The sequence below is a fragment of the Rana temporaria genome, unplaced genomic scaffold (assembly GCF_905171775.1).
Source record: "Rana temporaria unplaced genomic scaffold, aRanTem1.1, whole genome shotgun sequence".
In the NCBI taxonomy this organism is placed as follows: Eukaryota; Metazoa; Chordata; class Amphibia; order Anura; family Ranidae; genus Rana; species Rana temporaria.
In genome coordinates, this window is record NW_024404543.1 from 49,555 (window position 1) to 60,370 (window position 10,816).

Below are 10,816 nucleotides of genomic sequence, written 5' to 3' on the forward strand. Positions count from 1 at the left end.
TGCGGCCGGGGTTGGGTCCTGCGTTTGCCTTGCGGCCGAGGTTGGGTCCTTCGTTTGCCTTGCAGCCGGGGTTGGGTCCTTCGTTTTCTTTGCGGCCGGGGTTGGGTCCTTCGTTTGCCTTGCGGCCGGGGTTGGGTCCTTCGTTTTCTTTGCGGCCGGGGGTTGGGTCCTTCGTTTGCCTTGCGGCCGGGTCCTTCGTTTTCTTTGCGGCCGGGGGTTGGGTCCTTCGTTTGCCTTGCGGCCGGGGTTGGGTCCTTCGTTTTCTTTGCGGCCGGGGTTGGGTCCTTCGTTTTCTTTGCGGCCGGGGTTGGGTCCTTCGTTTTCTTTGCGGCCGGGGTTGGGTCCTTCGTTTGCCTTGCGGCCGGGGTTGGGTCCTGCGTTTGCCTTGCAGCCGGGGTTGGGTCCTTCGTTTTCTTTGCGGCCGGGGTTGGGTCCTTCGTTTGCCTTGCGGCCGGGGGTTGGGTCCTTCGTTTGCCTTGCGGCCGGGTCCTTCGTTTTCTTTGCGGCCGGGGGTTGGGTCCTTCGTTTGCCTTGCGGCCGGGGGTTGGGTCCTTCGTTTGCCTTGTGGCCGGGGGTTGGGTCATTCGTTTTCTTTGCGGCTGGGGTTGGGCCCTCCAAGGCTGTGATTCATGGGGTGTTTTCTCTCTCAGGACTCTCTGCCTCAGGCTGGGTGACGGATCGCCATCTGTTGGATCCAGATGACTGGAGAGCAAACTGGGATTCCAATAAAGAACTCTGAGAAGACAGTGGACCAGGACTGTGCGCTGTGATTGGCTCATTGACCACCCACCTACCGGAACAATTCTCAGATATCAGTGCTGTCACACTTTGAATGACAATTACGCGGTCATATAACTCTCTGTACACGTGATATCTTAACCCTTTTTTTGTTTCACACAATCAGAGCTCTCTTGGGTGGGGTTTGATTACCGGTGGGGGGTTATATATTTCTAAACAAAAAAAAAAAAAATGTAGGGAAAGAATAAAAAAATTTTTGTTTCTATAAATTTTACAAACAAGTAATTTTTCTCCTTCACGGATGTGTGCTGACCGGCGGCGCTAAATAAAGAGAATATTCCCGCGCTACCTGGATAATGGGACACCGGATTGGTCAATCCCTACCAACAATCAATATATAAAAATCAATGTGTGGTGTTTTGCGCTCTAGTGAATGACGGCTCATTACCATAAATACATCACATGAGTAAAATGTCATACTAAACGCTACATCATCACATAGAATTCAACATACACAGGAAAAAAAAAATGGCATAAAAAAATAATCATATCAAAGTGCTAATGCTGACACAGTATAGAAAGAGATTCCCACAGAGGTATCCGGAGAAACTCGATAGATAAAGTGCTGATCTCCGAGTGACGATCGGTGCAGATACGATCCTTCGGTGAATAAGTGACGTGAATCCTCTTCAGTGTATAAACACCTCAATGTGCAATGGCTCTTCCTGAAGAAGTCACGTGACTGTGACGATACGCGTCGGATTGGATTAGACAGGCACCCCCGAAAGTGACGTCGCTGCTCGTTTTTTTAATCTCGTTTTTTACCTGTTTATTATGTGACTACCTTAAAGCTGTAACCCCAATAAATACCCAGTGTTTACACACTTCGCTATTTGGGTCCCCCCTTTCCTATTCACTTCCTGCTCACTGTGATGAACCCTCATCCTCAAACAGGACTATGTCCGCTGTCAATGCTTCCTCTGTCCAGAACCAGCACCGTCCAAGACTCTTTAGCCCCCCCAGTCACCAGACAACACCTCAGTGCTGGGTAAAAACCAGCAGACTACTTTATTCAAGCACATGTTACAGATATCCAACTTTGAGACACTTCCCCCCACCCTTGGAAAACAGGTCAGGTGGGTTCAAACTTCTCATCAGTAAAAGTCTTATCAGCAGGGGGGACTGCTGGAGGAATCCCCCCTCCCTCTTTCCCCACAGCAAGACGCTTACACATCCCATAATAGTTGAGGCATCAGACACAATAGACAATAGAATACAGTCACACCCCAAACCATTACAGAAAAGAGTCCACAACAGCCAACACACAATATATACAACATTGACTGTGACTATCACAGATCATAGTGGCGTTCTCAGTCCCCCTATTAGAGACACGGGGGGATCTAGACATAAGAGGGTCGGGAAGCTGGACACAGCTAGATTCAGGTAGCTCGGCGCATAGTTTTGCCGGCGTAGCATATCGAATATACGCTACTGCGCGCACAGAGACCAGAGCAGTATTCACAAAGCACTCGCCCCGTACATTGACGCGGCGTAGCGTAATATGGTCGGCGTAAGCCTGCCTAATTCAAAGTAGGCAGGTAGTGGGCGTGCTACATTTAAATTAACCCTGACCCCATGTAAATGAAGGGCCGATCGAACGGCGCTGTACTACGAGAGCCCGACGCGAATGTCTGTACTACGAGAGCCCGACCCCCCAACGTCTGTACTACAGGAACCCGACGCGAATGTCTGTACTACGAGAGCCCGACCCCCCAACGTCTGTACTACAGGAACCCGACGCGAATGTCTGTACTACGAGAGCCCGACCCCCCAACGTCTGTACTACAGGAACCCGACGCGAATGTCTGTACTACGAGAGCCCGACCCCCACCCCCGACGTCTTTACTATGAGAGCCCGACGCCAATGCCTGTACTACGAGAGCCCGACGCCAACGTCTGTACTACGAGAGCCCGACGCCAACGTCTGTACTACGAGAGCCCGACGCCAATGCCTGTACTATGAGAAACCGAACCCCCCGACGTCTGTACTACGAGAGCCCGACCCCCACCCCCGACATCTTTACTATGAGAGCCCGACGCCAACGTCTGTACTACGAGAGCCCGACCCCCCCCCCCCGATGTCTGTACTAAGAGAGCCAGACGCCAACGCCTGTACTACGAGAGCCCGACGTCCAACGTCTGTACTACGAGAGCCCGACGTCCAACGTCTGTACTACGAGAGCCCGACGCCAATATCTGTACTACGAGAGCCCAACCCCCCAACGCCTGTACTAGGAGAGCCCGACGCCAACGCCTGTACTAGGAGAGCCCGACGCCAACGCCTGTACTAGGAGAGCCCGACGCCAACGCCTGTACTAGGAGAGCCCGACGCCAAGGCCTGTACTAGGAGAGCCCGACGCCAAGGCCTGTACTAGGAGAGCCCGACGCCAAGGCCTGTACTAGGAGAGCCCGACGCCAAGGCCTGTACTAGGAGAGCCCGACGCCAAGGCCTGTACTAGGAGAGCCCGACGCCAACGCCTGTACTAGGAGAGCCCGACGCCAACGCCTGTACTAGGAGAGCCCGACGCCAACGCCTGTACTAGGAGAGCCCGACCCCCCCCCCCCGATGTCTGTACTAGGAGAGCCCGACCCCCCCCCCCGATGTCTGTACTACGAGAGCCCGACCCCCCCCCCCGATGTCTGTACTACGAGAGCCAGACGCCAACGCCTGTACTACGAGAGCCCGACGTCCAACGTCTGTACTACGAGAGCCCGACGTCCAACGTCTGTACTACGAGAGCCCGACCCCCCAGACTTCTGTACTACGAGAGCCCGACGCCAATATCTGTACTACGAGAGCCCAACCCCCCAACGCCTGTACTAGGAGAGCCCGACGCCAACGCCTGTACTAGGAGAGCCCGACGCCAACGCCTGTACTAGGAGAGCCCGACGCCAACGCCTGTACTAGGAGAGCCCGACGCCAACGCCTGTACTAGGAGAGCCCGACGCCAACGCCTGTACTAGGAGAGCCCGACGCCAACGCCTGTACTAGGAGAGCCCGACGCCAACGCCTGTACTAGGAGAGCCCGACGCCAACGCCTGTACTAGGAGAGCCCGACGCCAACGCCTGTACTAGGAGAGCCCGACGCCAACGCCTGTACTAGGAGAGCCCGACGCCAACGCCTGTACTAGGAGAGCCCGACGCCAACGCCTGTACTAGGAGAGCCCGACGCCAACGCCTGTACTAGGAGAGCCCGACGCCAACGCCTGTACTAGGAGAGCCCAACGCCTGTACTAGGAGAGCCCGACGCCAACGCCTGTACTAGGAGAGCCCGACGCCAACGCCTGTACTAGGAGAGCCCGACGCCAACGCCTGTACTAGGAGAGCCCGACGCCAACGCCTGTACTAGGAGAGCCCGACGCCAACGCCTGTACTAGGAGAGCCCGACGCCAACGCCTGTACTAGGAGAGCCCGACGCCAACGCCTGTACTAGGAGAGCCCGACGCCAACGCCTGTACTAGGAGAGCCCGACGCCAACGCCTGTACTAGGAGAGCCCGACCCCCCCCCCCGATGTCTGTACTACGAGAGCCAGACGCCAACGCCTGTACTACGAGAGCCCGACGTCCAACGCCTGTACTAGGAGAGCCCGACGTCTGTACTATGAGAAACCGAACCCCCAGACGTCTGTACTACGAGAGCCCAACTGGATACACGGAGTGCACCGCAGGGGATGCGCGGCCCTCACACAGAAGTACACTGGTGCGCACAATGTCTCATGCCGCGTACACATGGTCGTTTTTTGTCTTGTAAAAAAAAGTTGTTTTTTCTCATTAAAAAAAAAAACAAAGTTTTTGAAACTTAATTTTAAAAAAAGACGTTGCCTACACACCATCGTTTTTTCAAAATGCTCTAGCAAAGCGCGGTTACGTTCAGCACGTACGGCGGCACTCTGTTCCATTCAAGCTCGCGTCATACCTTGCTTCTGAGCACGCGCGGGTTTAAAAACGTTGTTTTAGCCCACACACCATTATTTTTTATGACACAAAAAACAACGTTTTGAAAAACGACATAAAAAAATTGAAGCATGTTCAAATTTTTTTTGTTGTTTTTCAGAAGACATAAAACAACGTTTTCCCCCACACACGTTCATTTTAAATGCCGTTTTTTTTCATCACAAAAAATGACCGTGTGTACGCGGCATCAAGCTGGATACACACTATACAATTTTCTGTTGATTTTTTCCTTCAGATTTACCAAAACCGTATAATATGAGGTCAAACCTGAAGAGTTTAAATTTGTATAGAATCAGGCCGGGGGCCCTCGCACCTCAGGTTTTGGTAAATCTGAAGGAAATCAGAAAACACAAGTTGTGTAGTGTGTATGGGGTCAGCAATGGCCGCTCCCGTATGATCCGATCTCCGGGTGACAGAGTCCACAATATCTGCGCAATCCGAGGAAACGGATAAGACGGGAACATTCGTGACACGGGGCCTCGGATTGGAGATTTCTGGCACCAGATGTCATCTAATTACCATCAGGTGACTTTTCACATCCGCTGAACATCGATTGTATGAGCGTGTGATCTGTACATCCAATCACCTGATCTATGGTTGTGGTATAATCACCCATTGTATAGATTGTGTGCGTCCCGCTGTACAAAGTGCAGGAGATATTCCAGCTGGTGGTGTGAGGGTTCAGCACACGGCATGATGAAACGTTCGCCCCTCACCCGCCGCCCTCATTCACCTCTCTGGAGAAGATTCCGTCTGTCAGATCGGTGATTACTACATACACGTGTCAATCGTCCTCGGAACGTTGTCCTAAAAATCCAATTATTGAAGTGGAGGTTCCCCCTAACAATACATTGAGAAGACGGATTACACTGCGGGTTGGCTGGGTTTTTCGTACATACCTCGATATCGCCGCTTCATCCCTCGGCTTCCGGGGATGATTCTTGCTGGACCTAGTTGATTGACGTTCCTCCGAACGGGGCATACTGCGCGTCACGACTTTCCGAAAGAAGCCGAACGTCAATGCGCAGGCGCCATATAGAGCCTACCCGCAGTGTAAGCAGTCTTCTCAATGTATTGTTAGACATTTTTTTTAGGGGGAACCTCCACTTTAAGCTTTTATTTCAGACGTGGAGCAAATAAAGAGAGGAGTCTCTATAATCCCCCATCACATACAGACAACCAATCACAATCCATCTCTAAGGCTCCGTTCATCTAAAAACACCCAACAAGACGAATCCCATTCATTTCATTGGCCCCCGTTCACGTCTGAGCGTTCTGTCCCCTCCACTCCTCTCTCCTCTCCCTTCCCTCCTCTATTCCTTCCTCCACCCCTCTCTCCTCTCCCTTCCCTCCTCTATTCCTTCCTCCACCCCTCTCTCCTCTCCCTTCCCTCCTCCACTCCTCTCTCCTCTCCCTTCCCTCCTCTATTCCTTCCTCCACCCCTCTCTCCTCTCCTCTCCCTTCCCTCCTCCACCCCTCTCTCCTCTCCCTTCCCTCCTCCACCCCTCTCTCCTCTCCCTTCCCTCCTCCACCCCTCTCTCCTCTCCCTTCCCTCCTCTATTCCTTCCTCCACCCCTCTCTCCTCTCCTCTCCCTTCCCTCCTCCACCCCTCTCTCCTATCCCTTCCCTCCTCCACCCCTCTCTCCTCTCCCTTCCCTCCTCTATTCCTTCCTCCTCCTCTCCCTTCCCTCCTCTATTCCTTCCTCCACCCCTCTCTCCTCTCCCTTCCCTCCTCCACCCCTCTCTCCTATCCCTTCCCTCCTCCACCCCTCTCTCCTCTCCCTTCCCTCCTCTATTCCTTCCTCCACCCCTCTCTCCTCTCCTCTCCCTTCCCTCCTCTATTCCTTCCTCCTCCCCTCTCCCTTCCCTCCTCTATTCCTTCCTCCACCCCTCTCTCCTATCCCTTCCCTCCTCCATCCCTCTCTCCTCTCCCTTCCCTCCTCCATTCCTCTCCCTTCCCTCCTCCATCCCTCTCACTTCCCTCCTCCATCCCTCTCTCCTCTCCCTCCCCTCTTCCATCCCCCTCTCTCCTCTCCCTTCCCTCCTCCATCCTCCTCTCCCTTCCCTCCTCCATCCCCCTCTCCTCTCCCTTCCCTCCTCCATTCCTCTCCCTTCCCTCCTCCATCCCCCTCTCCTCTCCCTTCCCTCCTCCATTCCTCTCCCTTCCCTCCTCCATCCCTCTCTCCTCTCCCTCCCCTCTTCCATCCCCCTCTCTCTTCTCCCTTCTCTCCTCTCCCTTCCCTCCTCCATCCCCCCTCTCCTCTCCCTTCCCTCCTCCATTCCTCTCCCTTCCCTCCTCCATCCCTCTCTCCTCTCCCTCCCCTCTTCCATCCCCCTCTCTCTTCTCCCTTCTCTCCTCTCCCTTCCCTCCTCCATCCCCCTCTCCTCTCCCTTCCCTCCTCCATTCCTCTCCCTTCCCTCCTCCATCCCTCTCTCCTCTCCCTCCCCTCTTCCATCCCTCTCTCCTCTCCCTCCCCTCTTCCATCCCCCTCTCTCCTCTTCCACCCCCTCTCTCCTCTCCCTCCCCTCTTCCATCCCCCTCTCTCCTCTCCCTTCCCTCCTCCATCCCCCTCTCTCCTCTCCCTTCCCTCCTCCATTCCTCTCCCTTCCCTTCTCCATTCCTCTCCTCTCCCTCCCCTCTTCCATCCCCCTCTCTCCTCTCCCTTCCCTCCTCCATCCCCTCTCTCCTCTCCCTTCCCTCCTCCAACCCTCTCTCATCTCCCTTCCCTCCTCCATCCCTCTCTCATCTCCCTTCCCTCCTCCATTCCTCTCCCTTCCCTCCTCCATCCCTCTCTCCTCTCCCTCCCCTCTTCCATCCCCCTCTCTCTTCTCCCTTCCCTCCTCTATTCCTTCCTCCACCCCTCTCTCCTCTCCCTTCCCTCCTCTATTCCTTCCTCCTCCCCTCTCCCTTCCCTCCTCTATTCCTTCCTCCACCCCTCTCTCCTATCCCTTCCCTCCTCCATCCCTCTCTCCTCTCCCTTCCCTCCTCTATTCCTTCCTCCACCCCTCTCTCCTCTCCCTTCCCTCCTCCACCCCTCTCTCCTATCCCTTCCCTCCTCCACCCCTCTCTCCTCTCCCTTCCCTCCTCTATTCCTTCCTCCACCCCTCTCTCCTCTCCTCTCCCTTCCCTCCTCTATTCCTTCCTCCTCCTCTCCCTTCCCTCCTCTATTCCTTCCTCCACCCCTCTCTCCTATCCCTTCCCTCCTCCACCCCTCTCTCCTCTCCCTTCCCTCCTCTATTCCTTCCTCCTCCTCTCCCTTCCCTCCTCTATTCCTTCCTCCACCCCTCTCTCCTCTCCCTTCCCTCCTCCACCCCTCTCTCCTATCCCTTCCCTCCTCCACCCCTCTCTCCTCTCCCTTCCCTCCTCTATTCCTTCCTCCACCCCTCTCTCCTCTCCTCTCCCTTCCCTCCTCTATTCCTTCCTCCTCCCCTCTCCCTTCCCTCCTCTATTCCTTCCTCCACCCCTCTCTCCTATCCCTTCCCTCCTCCATCCCTCTCTCCTCTCCCTTCCCTCCTCTATTCCTTCCTCCACCCCTCTCTCCTCTCCCTTCCCTCCTCCACCCCTCTCTCCTATCCCTTCCCTCCTCCACCCCTCTCTCCTCTCCCTTCCCTCCTCTATTCCTTCCTCCACCCCTCTCTCCTCTCCTCTCCTCTCCCTTCCCTCCTCTATTCCTTCCTCCTCCTCTCCCTTCCCTCCTCTATTCCTTCCTCCACCCCTCTCTCCTATCCCTTCCCTCCTCCATCCCTCTCTCCTCTCCCTTCCCTCCTCCATTCCTCTCCCTTCCCTCCTCCATCCCTCTCACTTCCCTCCTCCATCCCTCTCTCCTCTCCCTCCCCTCTTCCATCCCCCTCTCTCCTCTCCCTTCCCTCCTCCATCCTCCTCTCCCTTCCCTCCTCCATCCCCCTCTCCTCTCCCTTCCCTCCTCCATTCCTCTCCCTTCCCTCCTCCATCCCCCTCTCCTCTCCCTTCCCTCCTCCATTCCTCTCCCTTCCCTCCTCCATCCCTCTCTCCTCTCCCTCCCCTCTTCCATCCCCCTCTCTCTTCTCCCTTCTCTCCTCTCCCTTCCCTCCTCCATCCCCCTCTCCTCTCCCTTCCCTCCTCCATTCCTCTCCCTTCCCTCCTCCATCCCTCTCTCCTCTCCCTCCCCTCTTCCATCCCCCTCTCTCCTCTTCCACCCCCCTCTCTCCTCTCCCTCCCCTCTTCCATCCCCCTCTCTCCTCTCCCTTCCCTCCTCCATCCCCCTCTCTCCTCTCCCTTCCCTCCTCCATTCCTCTCCCTTCCCTTCTCCATTCCTCTCCTCTCCCTCCCCTCTTCCATCCCCCTCTCTCCTCTCCCTTCCCTCCTCCAACCCTCTCTCATCTCCCTTCCCTCCTCCATTCCTCTCCCTTCCCTCCTCCATCCCTCTCTCCTCTCCCTCCCCTCTTCCATCCCCCTCTCTCTTCTCCCTTCTCTCCTCTCCCTTCCCCCTCTCCTCTCCCTTCCCTCCTCCATTCCTCTCCCTTCCCTCCTCCATCCCTCTCTCCTCTCCCTCCCCTCTTCCATCCCCCTCTCTCCTCTCCCTTCCCTCTTCCATCCCCCCTCTCTCCTCTCCCTTCCCTCCTCCATCCCCCTCTCTCCTCTCCCTTCCTCTCTCCTCTCCCTTCCCTCCTCCAACCCTCTCTCCTCTCCCTTCCCTCCTCCATCCCTCTCTCCTCTCCCTTCCCTCCTCCATCCCTCTCTCCTCTCCCTTCCCTCCTCCATTCCTCTCCCTTCCCTCCTCCATTCCTCTCCCTTCCCTCCTCCATTCCTCTCCTCTCCCTTCCCTCCTCCATTCCGTCCTCCACCCCTCTCTCCTCTCCCTTCCCTCCTCCCTTCCCTCCTCCATTCCTCTCCTCTCCCTTCCCTTCTCCATTCCTTCCACCATCTCTCTCCTCTCCTCTCCCTCTGGCGGAAGTATATTCTATAACAGTGTATGAAGATACCCGGCTCTCAGTCTGTGCCATGCTGTACCATATTGCAGGTTGAGGATTTTTCTCTTCTATGGATGAGAGAGAAGAGTCGCTGGAAATGAGTATTGGAGGTCCTCAGGGGGCCCCGGGACACCCCACTTTGCCCCATTTCCTGCCCCCCCCCCATGTGCCCCACCCCCACAGTGAGGCAGAAAAGGGAAATGAGGATGGAGGAGGGGTGACCTCTCTTCTTCTTCCTCTGTGAGAATTTTCTGTCACTTTAAACTGACAGACTCCGCCCCCCTCATCACTTCTCTGCCCCGTGATTGGCTGGATCATCTCAGCTGAGGATCTCACGCCTTCAGATATACAGAGATGTGAGAACCCGAGAGCGAGAGAAAGACTGTGAGTGCGACTTTGTGTCCCACCGTTATGTGTTACATTGTGTATAGTGTGTGTTACATTGTGTATAGTGTGTGTTACATTGTATAGTGTGTGTTACATTGTGTATAGTGTGTGTGTTACATTGTATAGTGTGTGTTACATTGTATAGTGTGTGTGTTACATTGTATATAGTGTGTGTTACATTGTGTATAGTGTGTGTTACATTGTGTATAGTGTGTGTGTTACATTGTATAGTGTGTGTTACATTGTATAGTGTGTGTTACATTGTGTATAGTGTGTGTGTTACATTGTATAGTGTGTGTTACATTGTATAGTGTGTGTGTTACATTGTATAGTGTGTGTGTTACATTGTATAGTGTGTGTGTTACATTGTGTATAGTGTGTGTTACATTGTGTATAGTGTGTGTTACATTGTATAGTGTGTGTGTTACATTGTATAGTGTGTGTGTGTTACATTGTATATAGTGTGTTACATTGTATATAGTGTGTGTTACATTGTATATAGTGTGTGTGTGTTACATTGTATATAGTGTGTTACATTGTATATAGTGTGTGTGTTACATTGTATAGTGTGTGTTACATTGTATAGTGTGTGTTACATTGTATAGTGTGTGTTACATTGTGTATAGTGTGTGTTACATTGTGTATAGTGTGTGTTACATTGTATATAGTGTGTTACATTGTATATAGTGTGTGTTACATTGTATAGTGTGTGTTACATTGTAT

The 10,816-nt window shown here is 54.1% G+C and overlaps 2 protein-coding genes across 6 annotated transcripts in view; both read left to right on the plus strand.

Annotated features, from left to right (window-relative positions):
* RUSF1 (RUS family member 1) overlaps positions 1-1,001 on the plus strand; it is a 36,308-nt gene extending 35,307 nt beyond the window's left edge. For all 4 annotated transcript variants that reach the window (XM_040334635.1, XM_040334634.1, XM_040334637.1 and 1 more), the window contains one exon: positions 651-1,001. In XM_040334635.1, coding sequence (XP_040190569.1) covers positions 651-739 — 89 coding nt within the window. In that variant the 3' untranslated portion in view covers positions 740-1,001. The remainder of the gene's footprint in view (positions 1-650) is intronic.
* Positions 1,002-9,926: 8,925 nt separating this feature from the next.
* LOC120922168 (phosphatidylserine decarboxylase proenzyme, mitochondrial-like) overlaps positions 9,927-10,816 on the plus strand; it is a 38,975-nt gene continuing 38,085 nt past the window's right edge. Inside the window, exon 1 of one of the 2 annotated variants that reach the window (XM_040334639.1) lies at positions 9,927-10,090. The gene's annotated coding sequence lies outside the window, so the exon portion shown is untranslated. The remainder of the gene's footprint in view (positions 10,091-10,816) is intronic. The other variant, XM_040334638.1, reaches the window with a different exon arrangement.